General features: G+C 46.0%; 2 protein-coding genes across 9 annotated transcripts in view; one reads left to right on the top strand and one right to left on the bottom strand.

Annotated features, from left to right (window-relative positions):
- The window catches only part of BAIAP2 (BAR/IMD domain containing adaptor protein 2), a 140,184-nt gene extending 131,817 nt beyond the window's left edge, over window positions 1-8,367 (top strand). For both annotated transcript variants that reach the window (XR_014561345.1, XR_014561346.1), the window contains 2 exons: window positions 1,307-5,569; window positions 5,689-8,367. The gene's annotated coding sequence lies outside the window, so the exon portion shown is untranslated. The remainder of the gene's footprint in view (window positions 1-1,306; window positions 5,570-5,688) is intronic.
- Window positions 6,227-14,960, bottom strand: part of AATK (apoptosis associated tyrosine kinase) — a 90,120-nt gene continuing 81,386 nt past the window's right edge. For 6 of the 7 annotated variants that reach the window (XM_083727379.1, XM_083727378.1, XM_083727380.1 and 3 more), the window contains one exon: window positions 6,227-14,627. In XM_083727379.1, the coding sequence (XP_083583505.1) occupies window positions 14,596-14,627 (32 nt within the window). In that variant the 3' untranslated portion in view covers window positions 6,227-14,595. The remainder of the gene's footprint in view (window positions 14,628-14,960) is intronic. The other variant, XR_014561325.1, reaches the window with a different exon arrangement.

Genomic DNA, 14,960 nt, shown 5'->3' with positions numbered 1-14,960 from the left:
GGAGCAGCCTGCACCTGAGCGTGTGGCAGGCTCACAATAGTTATGTGTTAGTGAGTATTTGGAGAGCAGCAGCTTGCCCCGAATACATGCAAGATGTTCTGGAGGAAGCAATGCTGTGGAACGTGGGTGTGGCATAAATATCAACAAAATGTGACTTATTGCTTGCAGGAGGGAGGCATGGGTGCGGAGGGAGAAGAGCAGCATAATCTGAAAATAGTCCAGTTGCTCGGGAGAACCTAGAAAGCAGTGATTCAGTCCTGGAGCAAATTCCTCCAATACAGTTTGGACGGTGAAAAGAAACCCGGTCATAAGGGTGTAGACCTTTCTGTCTGCAGGCAGATCTATGCCAGCAGGCCGCCTAACCTTGCCCAAACTGAGCGACGGATAGTCATGCCCCCTTAATTGCAAAAGGCATACCATATTTTTTGCTCTGTAAGACTCACTTTTTCCTTCCTAAAAAGTAAGGGGAAATGTGTGTGCGTCTTATGGAGCGAATGCAGGCTGCACAGCTATTTCAGAAGCCAGAACAGCAAGAGGGATTGCTGCTTTCACTGCACAGCGATCCCTTTTGCTGGTCTGGTGCGTCTTATAGAGCAAAAAATACGGTAATTAAAAATGCCAGTCTGTTTACAGGTGGCTTGGATTTGTGGAAGAACAAATGGGACTTGCATTGAAATGGTGCTGGGGGGAGGACTCCTATTCAGGGTTCCAGTCTGTCAGCCGTGGCCTGTTCCATTCCCCCTCCCCACATGGTTTTCTGTTTGCTCCACAGCAACTGCCAGCCTTTTGTGATCAGTGAGCATTGGGATGTTTCGACCTTAAACAATTTCCCCTCTAAATAGTTTGAGCTTCCCCCAAGCTTGATGATATCTCTTGGATAGTGCCTTATCAGCTACAAGAGGACCGGCACTCATGCCTGAACACTAGAAACAGTTGTGGAAGAGTCCAGCAATTCTTTTTTTTTGGGGGGGGGATTGGTGTTCTTTTAATATTTTAATCACTGGGACTCTCCAGCTTGAATCTTGAAAGGACTCGTAGTATTAAATATATTGAATGCCAATGTTGAAATGCTTTGCCATTAAGATTTGGCCATCTAGGGCAAAGATACCTTCCAAGTAGTTAAAAGATTTTTGTCTGAATTGATGCTGTCTTGATTTTGCAGCAGGAACTGTGTTTTCTAGTGTGCACTGTGCAGGCATCCTTGTCCTTGTTGCATCTCTCATTCTTCCTGTTGTCTCATTGAATGTAGGCCAATTGGTTCCTAAAGTTCTTCCCACTAAAGCTGAGCCTTGCTTTCTCTCTGCAGGAATCCTTTTGCCAATGTCCAACTCAAACCAACGGTGACGAACGATCGTTCCGCTCCTCTCATCAGCTGATCTCCAGGGATATTGGGCGACGGCGGGTACCTCGCACCTTTTTGAGTTTCACCTGTGTGGCATTTCTGTGGTGTCCTTGTAAAGCGCACGTGTCTATCTTTCCACAACTCTTTATGTTTGTAGTTAGACTGAATCTCAGCCTCCTGCTTGAGAAGCAGAAGTTGGCGCACTCATTTTCTTTATTTTTGTCTTTAGAGCAGAAGGTATACCTTGGCCTTTGGAGTGATAAGTACCTCAAAGAGTACATGATGTCTCTGTTGTGAATGGAGAGCTAGAACGATTAACCAGGCCATGTAGTCTGTTCTGTTATAGACTTACGTTCAAAACCTTCTAAGGGTGATAATAAGCTAGGAAAGCTAGTATGAACAGGATGAGACATTCCGTTTTGCAATTATCTTGTTTCTCAATTTCTTGTGGAGGTCTCTCGGCACAATCAAACGTGTGGATTTGAATAAATTGAGCCTCTGGACTTCAGTGGTTGTCAATAAAAACTAGCACAGCCCGGTGTCACCAGACAGCGGCTGCTAGCAGCTGCAAGTCTGTACTGCACAGCTCTACAGCCAGAGCAGCGCATTATATAGATGGAAGACTCACTGGCTCATTTTGACTTGTGCTGCGCTTTTACTGGGCAGCCCACTCTCCTTAAACTTAGCACAGCCAGACTCCAAAAGTTACCTCTAGTTACTTCCAAAAGTTAGTCCTCTAGTTACCCTTTTAATTTTCATGACCAGTCCAGATCGCTGCAAGTATGGAATGAAGTAAAAGGCAGGGCGAACTTCACAAGGCAGTCATCCTGTGCCTGATCATAGTCAAATTGTTATGTACACATTTTTCATGTTGTGTGCACATGGCTATGGTGAACCAAGTAGGGAAACACCCTTTTGAGTTGCTTTTCAGTGAGCACCAGCCCCCTTCTCACTAGAACTCTTTGCTAATTAGCTAGGCTGGGGGAGAACCCTAACAGTTAACAAAGCTAGCTTATCTCTCTCTCTCCTGCCCACCTCTCTTTCTGCCCTGAACTCCTCTTCCAGTGGAATTCTTCTCTACACATACTGCCTGGTGCAGTATTTCAGTGTCCATGCCACAGGAAGAAGCCAGCTTAGGCAGCCTGGCCCCAGTTTGGTACTGCAGGTCAATGCCATTAGTATTACTCTTGGGCAGTGAACCAGGACCTTGCAGAGTTCCTCTTTTTGTTGCTCTTAATAGCCTGCTTTTCTTTCTAAGATGCCCTTGCCTTTGCCTTAACAACAGGGGTGGCTAAGCTGTGGCCCTCTAGGTTTGTTGTACTCCCTTCAGCTCCAGCCATCATGGTCAGTGGTCAGGGATTATGGGACTTTTAGCCCAGAAATACCTGGAGAACCACAGGCTAGCTGCTCCTGCCTTATAATGTGAATGTTAGAATGTATTCATAAGAAGCTTTTGCATATGCTCTTGAGCTGGAGGGACCAAAGTTCCCTAAAGCTTCAATGCACAGCACTCAGTGTTGCATGGCTATCCCAGCAAGGTGATGTCAGCATGCACTTCCAAACTGGAAAGGCAGGATCTGTACTACTGTCTCCCCCAGCAGCAGCAGTCAACTTGCAGATCACTCTTGGGGTCACAGGATTGGCTTCTGATGCACATTCATCATTTCTGGCCAAGGTTCCTCTTGCTGGAGTTCATCCACAATCTGACTTCTAATGAAAGGTAATTCAGCCATCCATCCATCCTGGGAAGTGGCAGCTGTCTCTCATTTCTAAACCTACCATGAGATACTGCAGGCACCTTGGCGCCTCCTCCAAAATCCCAGTCAGAAGTAATTTGGTGGCAAGCTACGCAAATACATGTTGTGATGTGATTGCTAAGAAAGGCAGGCAAGGCAGGACTATCAGGAGTTTCTCTTGGAAGTGGGGTGAGAAAATGAGCCAGGGGCCTTGTATCTCTTTCCTCCATGCATGGAAAAGCAGCTTGGTGTGTTTGAGTAGGCAAACATTTACCAAAGAACGGTTAAAGGGGCCCTCTCCTTAACTGTTGCCAGTACTCTCTAATAATAATAATAATAATAATAATTAATAAGCATTAGGGGAAAGAGAGCAGCCACATGTGGATTCAAGTTGAAGAACCACAGAGCTGCCTTGCGTCGTTTGGTTCTCAGATAAAACATGCATGCAAATTGAGAAGGTTTGATTGATAAATAAATAAATAAAATAAATAAATGCATCTGCAGTGCAACCCCTCACATTTAGAGGGGCTGAGATCTCGCTAGTATTCTACATGGAAATGCATCATTGCTTGCATTTTTACTGATGCTCATGATGTGCTTCCATACATGTCTCAACACCTTTATTTTTGTACAGATATAATGTATTTTAAGTACAGACCAATTATTGTTTGTTCCTGTTTGGGACAGATAATCTGGCAAATGCCGACCTTGGCCGACAGCTGCAATTCTAGGCCGTTCCTTGCTTATGAGTAAACATGCAGGTCCTGTGTTGCAGCCAGCGAGCCTGAGTGTATCCTGCCTGCTTCTATTACCTTCCTCCCTCTGAAATATATTTCTTTCTCTCTATTGCGCTTAATAATTACCTCAGGGCTTTGTCCACAGGAGTGTGATGAGGTTTCTCAGCCAGAGCTTAATATTTTGAGAAATGGCACAGAGCCATACTATGCAGAAAGGTCAAATTCTACTTAGATGAAGAGACTCTTTCCAGATTTATTATTATTATTATTATTTATTTCTAGCTCTTTATTCACACTTGTCTCAAGCCAGCAACAAGGGTAGAAAGTATCCCATCCCAAAGTAGTAATGGTTGCAGGAGTGCAGCCCAGTTTGCTGTGTAATGTTACACTCTAGTTCTGGCAGAAGTGACCAAGATGCGGGCAGCATAAAGACACCTGGACTTAAATCTCGTCTAGGTTTCCTAAGTTAATAATATTATCATGCCCTCTGACCCTCTGTGCAAAGGCACACCATGTGAATTCAAGGCTTTGAACACCATTATGTGCCTAAGGGACAAAGTACTAGTGTTACATGACAAAAGGGAGGGCGGTAAATCTCCAGTTAAAATGCAGCAACTCAGTGTTTGAGATGGGCATGTTTAATGTGTTTTTGAGAATAGGGAACAACCGTACAATCGGCCTGTTTCGATCCAGAAGTGCCCTGTGACTTGCTAACATTTCGTGCTGGAAAAGGGACACTGAGCAGCTGCTTCTGGTATCAAATTTATCTGTCTGCATCAGCAACCACCATCACCACCCAGAACAGAAGGAAATACAGCAGTCAGCAGCTGGCTCGTAGCAAAAACGAATAGAAGGTACAAGCTACCAAACACTTCAGCTCCATGCGGAATGCTGAAAAGGGTAATGGAAGCACCTATCTACAAGATTACGTAGGAGAACTTCATGAATACTTACCGCAGGCAAGCCCCCATATCCCTTCAATGTTGCTCCAGCTTGAAGTCTTGTGCATGCTGGTCGTTGCTGATGTAGCCACACGTGCCCTAAGGATTAGTGCTCAGGAGTTCTCTCTCTTTCAGAAATGCAGTGTGGCAGCCATTTAATGCTCCAGGTAAAATGTGCTATGTGGTCTCTCAGCAGTTGGGTTTTCAAAGGAGGCCCAGCAATGCTTTCCTTTCCTTGCTTGCTGCTACAGACTAACCCAATTGCATTTGTGAAGCATTTAGCATTTCTGTAAATTAAACACTTATTTAAACTGCAGGAGACTGAGGCGTTCCTTCAAACACCTCTCCCCTCAACGCTGTGCCCGTTATCCTTGACCCTTTATTTCATGAATTAAAATTAAGGAAGCGGTGGACTTGTTTGTATTGGAAGAATTCATACTATAAGCTAGATAACAAGGATACAAACCTCCCCCCCGCCTCGGAAAAAAAAACTCACTGGGGAATGAGATGAAAGTAGTGCTTCAAGAGGTTGTACTCAACATCAGATTAACAACAGGCCAGGCCTAGGTACAAAACTGATGGGAATCTGGTGGTTTAGCCTGCTCCTCACTAGCAAAATCAATAACAAGCCCCCAAAGGTCCCCTGTACTAATTAGGGCACCACTATCTCCACTCAAGTGTTTCCACTAGCGCTCTGTAAGATGCAGAAGCAATGGGGGGGTAAAACATTGCCTAGGAAGCAAGCTGTGGATATTTGTTGTGTCACATGTGGCCTTTGGTCTGCAAACTTCACCAGTTTGCTCTAGATCATTGGTTCTCAACCTGTGGGTCCCTGTATGTTGTTGGACTACAGCTCCCATCATCCCTGAGCTCTGGCCTTGCTAGCTAGGGGTGATGGGAATTGTAGTTCATCAATATCTGGGAACCCACAGGTTGATAAAGCCTGCTCTAGATGCTGCTTTAAAAAACAAACAAGCCCACAATAGCAAAACCTCAACCTTTCTGCTTCCTTCCCAGCCATCCTCCTGTGCTACTAAATAAGGTTCAGGTAGGGCACTAGGAAGTATTTGAAAAGGCTCCACATGCTGCTGAACTCACTCACACTCACACAGCCCCCTTGCTGGCTTAAGGTAGGGATTGACTATAGCTGTAAAGTGGTGTTTTAAATTTGCTTGCCACCATCCACAAGAGCAGTATAGAACTCTAGAACACAAAGTGACTAACAGACGCTCTCATGAGTATTAGCACAACACCGGATTCATGTGCCTTTAGTGTGAGTCAGAAATCCAGCAGGTACAGATTTTCCTGCACCTCTGAGTTTTCTTCCTGAGAAAGGAGCAGTGCCTGTCGCAAGGTAAGCTCATCTGCCCTCCCTCTATCACAGCCTCTGGCTTAACCTATGAAACCCCAATAAATTATGCTGGCTTCAACGCATAGTAGATGTTATGATGAGAGCAGGCAGAAGATGGCTTATTTTAAAAATGTTTTATTTTTAGTGTTATTATTATTGGACCAATGGTATTTGACACACATGCTGGGAGCTGTATGGAAATCAGCACTGATAAAAAATACAGCAATTATGACCCGTATCAATAAAATATACACTGTAAATAGCCTCTCTCTCTCTCTCTCCTTTTTTTAAAAAACAAAAACCAGCACAATCCAAAACATAGCTCTCTAGCTCTGTCTTCATGCAGCCTCTCAGGCGCTGAATGCATTTTGATGCTATAGACCACACACACCCTTAAGCGTTTCTTGTCCAAATGCAGTGCCAAAAGGAACGCGGCGTGGAGCCACTTAGCAACACTCCCACCCTCAAAGCTGCACTCCACGGAACTCATTGTGCCTGTGAATCTGCCACTCTCCCATTTCACCGAATGTGGAAGGAACCCAAGTGTAACGGATAGAAACCCCACTCAAAAACAGCCCATGTTGATACCACCACCGCAAGCTGTGTACCTGTGCCATGCCTGGCAGCTGCCTACGACGGAAAGAAATGTGGGGTAGTTATACAGAGCATATCAGGTGAAAATGGGGCCCATGCAAATAGCACTGCCTAGTGTGCTTGCTTGGAGGTGCCAGTAGTGTTCAGCAGCCTATAAAGCCTACCTTCCCTTGCGGAATCGCCTGGAGTTTTGTACCTCAATGCTGGGAGGAGTACCATTTCTGCCTGTGGCTGCTGTTCCTCCAATCCAAATGTCTCCCAGTTGGAGAATAACAGCACTCAGCCCTGTTGGAATGAAAGCCAACTCTTCCCATTACATAAGAGGCATATTGCACCCATGTGGATAAAGGGATTGGTTTGTTGTTGTTTTGTCATCTTATGCCCACCACTGACTTTTGCTCTGGATATTGCATCTAGATTAACCTGTCTCAGGGGTTTAGAAAATGAAAAGCTGCACAGCTCTGGAGCAAATGCTGTTTTGCAGTATTTCCACCACCCAAAGCCAGCATTGGTGGTAGGCAACTTCCTCAAAAGGAGAGAGGTTTCATGGCCTCACCTGCTTGTTCTGTAGGCACTTAAGCATTGCTCTCTCATAGTAAAAAAAAATCTGTTCTGAGCCACATCTGCTTCTCACAGAGGAAGGGGAGGCTGGACAACGAAAACTGGTGTAAAGCGTGAGCAGTCTCAATCTGCTTTACAACCATCTTGGATGAAGGTCTCTTGCTACGCCCTCCTTGCTCACTAAGGCAGTCAATGCGCGACACGCTTTAAAATTAAAAAAGGTAAATTCTGCATCCTATATAAATCATGCAAATTTGCTTTATTTGCACAATTTGTTTACTTTGCATAATTTATTCTGCTGCGGATCCTATAGAGTGGCATAAGCACAGAAACCTCGAACACTGGAAATGGTAAATTTCCCCTCCACTTCTGGTAATCCTTACTTCTCATTCCTGACTTTTACCGATCATAACTTTTAACATAACGTTTTGTATTTTATGTAAACAGCTTAGAGGTGTTTTTAACAATTTAAATGGAATTTAAATAAATAAAATGCAAGGTGCCCTTGTAGGAATATGGTAATAAGTGTGTGTTGTCTCACTATTGGCCGTGGATGTTCTTGGGAGCAAATGTTGCTTGGAGCACTTTGGAGTCACCCTTAGCTGCCTCTACAGCTTACATAGTAAGCCTGGTTTGCCAACTATTAGCTCTGCTGGGACCGGCCTCCCATAACACTTACAGACGGGGAAAACCGAGGCCAGGAAACAATAAGGTTGGGAAGCACAGTAAAGCCCAAAATGGAACTCAAGCCTCATGGTAAGCTGGACCATTCACCTTCCATCCTAAACTGATAGAAAGAGGGCTGTGTATGACAAGCTACATAGGCTATATATTACATACATCAAGCGAATTTGCAAGATCTCCCTGATGCTCCCTGTATTCTGCTTCCCCTGCCCTTTCATGGCAAGGAAATGGGTTATTGAAGCCTTGTGGCAGCGGCAGCAACAACAACAACAGCTAAACCTCACCAGGGAACCAGTAGCCTCTCCAGCTTCTGAGGTTTGTTCAGGCTTATCCTTGCAATCATAATGGCTTAAACTTGCTTTTCTTTCCAAGTGAAAGAAGAGGTTCTTATGAAACCACATTCTGCAGCAAGTATTGTATTCTGTGGCCTTAAGAACAAAAAAAACAAAACACATTTTCCACTGAATGGCAGTACACACAAAGCCCTGGTTGTACTCACCAGGGTATGGCGAGGGCAATTTGAAAAGACACACCAGTGCAGATGGATGGTTAGTAGACTTAACTCACATGCCCATGGTGCCAGGGAGAATCCTGCATTTGGCAACAACCTACTTGCTTTCCGTGCATGTGGTATGAATGGATGGGGCTTCAAAAGCCACAAGGGATGGAAGGATAGCTGTTTAAATAAAAACAAATGTTGATTATTCCTGATGCTGTAAGAGGCAACATGATAAATAATGTACTCCTAAGCAGCAATCCTTTACACACTTACCTGGGAGTAAGTCCTACTGAACTCAGTGGGGCTTACCCTGAGTAGACATGCATAGATAGGACCGCACAGCTAAGGGTGCTTTCAGACTGTGGGCTATTAGTGCTACCCAGTCATTACCCTTTTGCTACATGCACAACTGCAACAGGCTTTCCCCCAATTCAGCTGGTGCTGTGTTCTATGTGTGCATGTACATCCTGCCATGTTCTGTTCACAACAATGAGCTTAACATAGCCATGTGGGTGGGCGGCTAACAGTGAAGCTAATGAACCCCTTCAATGGTATTTAATTTTATCACCAACATTTAAATTTGGGCTAAAATACTCTTTTCACTGAAGCGCTGTTGCTCAAATATTTTATTTTAATGTGAAAAGGCATTCAAATGCTTTGTTATTGTTGTTTTTAAATGTACGTTGCTCAAATGGCACCGGCTGAAAAGGTAATAATAAAGAGTGCCCCAGTTGAAGAGGTACAGCAATAGGGTTCAGTTGCTGGGAGCCCCACTGCACCTGTCAAAAGATCTCTGAGGGGGGGGGGGCAAGGAACATAAGGGCAGCACCAAGGTGGCTTAACCCTGTGCTGCTGTTCCATTTCTTCCTACATCAGATTCTCCCCAAGCAAAATCATAGAAACATAGTGAAAAGCAGAAGAGGGGAGGAGAATGATTTGATTGCAATGTCCTGTGATTGCCCTGTAAAAAGTGAGTGGACAAAGAATGGCCATTCCAGAATAAACGCAATAGTGCGGAAGCATCACTAATCCAAATGCAGAAACCCAACTGTGCTGGCTTTGTAGCAAACTTGACTTTATAATGGTGCAAATAGCACAGTGGGCTACAGCACAGCCTGGCTCCTAGCCACCAATATATGTTGGCACAGGTGCTAGAAATGTATGCTTCGCAACCCAAAGCAGCTGGCATTGTAAGAAAGCAGGCTTTCTCTACTTTGCCCACTTGCAGTTGGCTATAGCTCTGGAGAATTCCTGAGCCAGAAAGAAATTAAGATGTAGGGGTAACCAATGACAGTTCTTCTGTTCTTCCCACACATCTTGCAAGGTGGCAGTTAGTTGCTTCCAGCTCTGCTGGTAAAACTGTAGCAGGAGTGCTTGCAGGTGGTGGTAAGATACTGGAGCAATTTGTGCATGGTCCACCTCAAATTATACCCACAATGAATTGACTGGAACCACAGAGACCAAAACCCTTTGGCCATCAGTAGTTGTGGGCACATTACTAGTGTTCATGACATTCCCTGCTTCTCTCTTTTTTTGCCCAAGTAACTATTGGGTAGAGAGTGGAATCCTGGCCGTAGTGTGTGGCAAGAGGTACACCCCGCTCCCTTTCACCCGAGTGGCTTCATGTCTCTACCCAGCAGAACAGCTTATACATGGTTCTCAGTTGTCTTCCTTCCATTCCCAAATGAAGAGCAACTGGGAAGGGCATGATCCCTGTGCACAGCTGTGCACATGCAGAGAGGTTGCCACAGAGCCTAACAGAGCTCTCCTCCTGTTCCCCTCCAAGATGCATGTGAACTGCAGAGGTAAGAGCCGCTTCTGTTTCTGCATCAAACCTTCCTTCTCTAACACAGGGTCCAACCTGGAATTCTGTTGCATTGTCAAACAAATTCTAGTGCAAATTCCTGGATTGTGAAGTGCCCTGGATTCCTCCTGTTCTAGTTAATGGCTAGTGTGCTCTGATGCAGCAACGAGGGGGAAGAGAGAGAGTTCCACTGAGCCCCTATGGCAATCCCACCAGCTGCTCACAGCTGCACTCGTGCCAGGATGGACCATATCCAAAGTGGATGCTACTTACTGGGAACACTGTCATTCTGATATGGAGACAGATGGACATCTTGCATAAATATCTGCCCAAAGCCATGGGACAGAGCCATTTTACAGCCTTGGAAATCATTCATTCAGAAGGCTTTGCCCGGACTTGGATTCTTGAAGCTGCAATGTTCTGGTTGGAGAGGTTAACAGCTAACAAACCACTCTTCCTTTTTTGCAGGGTGGGAGAGGGGCCCTTTCCCCCCAGTCTTGAGGTTCCCATTTTGGGTTTCCCCTTCTAGCCACTGGAAGCAGTACCTCATTCTGCTCAATAAGAAGGGGTAGCTCTTGTCCGTAGGTGGCACTTGTGTGTGGCTGATGTAGCAAACCAAAATGCAGAAAACAGAAGTTGCAGAAGTCCCTCTTGCACTCTGTCCTCTCTGGCTCCTGGGAATAGGCATGTGCTGGTGTGCATGGAGCACAACTCACTGGGGACATGAGTTGAAGCACCCAAATGAAACTGGGCAGGAAAGAAAGTGTGCTGTGATCTTTGCAGTTCTTCCTGGGTCAGACCTGCTGCCCCTGCTCTGATATATCCAGGCATCAATGCTAGAACTGCTTATTTGCTGGCTCCTCCTCCAGCCCATGATTTCCTTTGGAGTTCTCTTCCCAGTTGGCCACACTGGCCAGAAGTGTGGGTGGCATCACAGATTCAGCTGTTCGAGCAAGATCAAACCACAAACACCTGACGGTGAATGCCCTGAAGTCTGGCAGCCCCGACCAGGAGAACAAGCTTGAGCAACAGTTTTCTGGTTGCCACAAGGAGAGGGAATTGAGTCAACAGCAATACTATCTCTGTCACCTACCCAGGCATAATGCAAACTTTAGTGAAGAAAAGCCGGACAAGAGCACTGCTACTTCCGAAGTCCAGGGCTATCCAGTTGTGTTTAGGGACTATACAGCAAGGAGATAACTGCAGGCATTGTGTATATGCTGGTCTGCAGTAGGAGAGGGACTAAATATGTGTATTTGACCTCAGCATACAAGGAGGCTGTGAACAGAGCATGGCTAACTTTCCATGCCTGGCAGCTCTTTCAGCAAGGACAGCAGATCTCACAAAGACCAAGGAAGCAACAGTTCCCAGCAAGGAATGCCATGCACATGACAATATTCTGGCTTCCAGGGGAGGGAGGGCAGGGAGAGACAAAACTATTGCTTCAAACACACTTCTTGGTGTCCTGGTTGGTGCCCAGGATGTGAAGAATCAAGAAACCATCAGCAGGACTCTTAAGCAATACTCACTTAAAATGTTAAGTTCTACCGAAGTTTATAACTGTGCTTAGGAATGCAGCTTCACTGATTCCCAGCTGGCTAAAATTGGTGTGTGAGGAGCAGGTTGGAAAAAGATGAGAAGAAGGGAGATCTTAAAGCCACCCCCACCTCTATTCATCTGGTAAGATGAATGGTGGGGGCATTGTGCGTGTATATAAATTAATACTTAAGCATGGGGGTGAGGAATGAACAAGAGGTGAGATATTAGATCGGCTTGGGTAGCTCAGCTGGTTACAGCATGGTGCTGATAATGCCAAGGTTGCAGGTTCGATCCCCGTATGGGGCAGCTGCATATTCCTGCATTGCGAGGGCTTAGACTAGATGATCCCGAAGGTCCCTTCCAAGTCTACAATTCTAGGATATATAATAGAAGAGGTACATAAAATTATGCATGGTGTGAAGAAAGCAGATGGGGAGAGTAGTATTACCCTCTGATAATACTAGAATTCGAAAACGAAGCTGAATTTTGCAAGATTCGGAACAGACAAAAAGAAGCACTACGTCACACAGCAGCGTTAAAGACTATGGCACTTGCTCATAAGAGGCAGTGATGGCCACAAATCTGGATGGCTTTAAAAGAAGATGAGATAAATTCATGGAGGTCGGGGTTATCGGTGGCTACTAGCCACCATGGCTATGCCCTGACTCCACCATCAGATGCAGTGGGGAATCAGAAGTGCGGAGAGTACTGCTGTACTCATGCCCTGCCCTGTGGGCTTCCCACCGGCATCTAGTTGGCCCCTGTGAGAACAGGATGTTGGACTAGATAGGCCACTACCTGAACCCGCAAGTGCTCTCCTTCTGCTCTTAGAAGTGCATTATGCCCCTTGTGGAACTAAAAAGAAGAGAACAGTCATCGGCCCTGATGTCAAGAGAAACAGCCAGAGACGTGAAAGAACAAAAAGCCCTCTTAAGAAAAGCATGTGTTGCTGCTGTCTCGGGCTCCTGTGGCCATGGTTGTCCTCTAGCCCCTATTTGGAAATGGTCCACAAATATAGTTGATAGCAGCTGCTACCTGCACCTTTGATTTCCAGTATCTGTGTTTGGTCTATAGCCCCAAAAGGCCACAACCCCCGAGTGTAGACCCCCTCATTACTTCTCCTCCCCCCCAATCCAAACTGCACAATTATCCTAAGGTTTAAACTGATAAAAGATTTAAACCAAAAACAAAAGAAAGCAACCACGATGCTCTTTCCCCCCTCCCCTGGTTCCCTCCTTCCAATCCTTTCCCCCACCCCATCCCCAAGAAACCTTGATAAAAGTTAACTCTTTACATCTCTTTGGCAACAATAACTTAAATCTGCCGCTCTGTTAGGGCAGGTGATATAGCGCAGGGTAATTTTTTTTTTTTACAAAAATAGTCCCGGTAGCCGTTTGACCTGCTTTTGCTACACATCTCGTCAGGAGTCTCCTCCTGTATGTTAAGTTCCTCTAAGAGTTGCGAAGGGAAGTTGGAGTCTCTCCCCACATGACCAAGATTGGCATTTTGACACAATCCCAGCCTACCCACTTGCTGATGGGACACAGCTTGGCACCCCAGAAAACCTCCACCTAAACAATACTGTGGCAGGGAAAATAGGAAGGTTCTACAGCGGGTGTGTTGGGGGGCAGGGAAGAGAGGTGAGCATCTGCACCACAAAATTCCCCCCTGCTTATAAGGTTTTGTATTGTTTTGTTTTTTTAAGTTAACCTTGCATTTCCTGCACATCCCCTTTCTTTCCTGCTTAGGCAGCCATTTCCTAACAGGCAGGGAGACTTCCTAACAGGCAGGGAGGCTGCTTTCCCCAAGGCAAGGATGGAGAAAGGATGCACCAAAGGCCATTAAGGCACAGCTCCTATACCACTAAGTGCTCCAGTGGTGGTGCAGCTGAACAGGGGACCAGCAGTAGTTGCAGAATCTATACGTGGGAAAAGGAGGGGCAGCAGAAACACAGTGTGGAAGGGGAAGACGGCCACTGAGCCCGTCCCACAAATGAAATTGCCACCTGAACCTCGTCTAGCTCCCCTACGTGCCACTTGAGTTTGCCTACCATCCATTCTCTCGCCTCTCCCCTTATTTGATGCGCAGCCGAACAGCAGGCTACACCCGACACAGCCAGGTGTAGAGGGAGGGGGGCAAGAAGGGACTTGCAGTCACAAGGAAGGGAGAGAAGGAAGGAAGGAGTACTCAGCTTTCAAGGGCCAAATTTAAGCATGTCTGAATGACACGGTGCAAGGCTATGTGCTCTCGCTTCCGCTCTCTATTCCGTGCTGGGCTTGGAAAGCACACATGAGAAGCTAACAAGAACAGGCAGGAGGAAGAAAAGGTGGTGGTGATCTCAAGGCAGTGCCCCAATTTGGGAAGCCAATGTGGGTCGAAACATCCAAGAGGCATGAGCTGGAGAGGGAGGAGGGGGGTATCAAAATGGCTTGGGTGGAGGGGGCAGCGATGTTAGCGAGGTCACAGCTCTACCCTTTAAATGCTATAGGTTCTATAGGTCTATATGTCTATCTGTACATATACACACCCTCTCTCTCTCTCTCACACACACACACACCCTCACATCCACACGCTTGTCACAAAATCGCCACGCCGTGGGGCATCTCCAGCCTAGCAGCAGTCAAGAACTGTCCAATAAAATCCGCCTCTTAAAAAAGAAAAAAAATATATATAGTAAGAGCCCCCATCACCACCACCATGGAGTTCTCTGCTCCACCCAAGTTCTGGGCCTCCGTCCTTACTCCTTAGCCCCAATGCAGAAACCGATGCTGTAAGGGGCAAGTCCAAAATCAAGCCCATGGCTAAGCTCATTCTCTGTCGCCTCTGTTTTCACTGCTTCCTAAAAAAAAAGGGAAAAGGCAGAGTCAGTAATGGGGCATCACAACCTTAAAGGAGGCCTTGCACGCCCCCTCTCCTCTGCATAGCTTTCCAAGTTGCAGAATCCATTCTTACTGCATCAAATGCAACCAAAGGAGAGAGAAATTCCCAGCCCAGCCCCCATGACTTAATTTTACAGTTCATGCCACCAGCCCCTCAACCCACTCTACAATGATTTTTGTGTGCTTTTTAAAGGACAAATACAATTAAGGTTCCCCAACATAGAACAGAGTGCAAGCAGGCTTGCATCTTGTGTTGCTTTGGACACAGAAGCCCCATTCAAAAAATTCCGCCT

The sequence above is a fragment of the Podarcis gaigeae genome, assembly GCF_964106915.1.
Source record: "Podarcis gaigeae genome assembly, chromosome: 2".
Classification (NCBI taxonomy): domain Eukaryota; kingdom Metazoa; phylum Chordata; class Lepidosauria; order Squamata; family Lacertidae; genus Podarcis; species Podarcis gaigeae.
The sequence above is the reverse complement of the archived record's forward strand: the minus strand, read 5'-3'. Positions and strand labels throughout refer to the sequence as shown.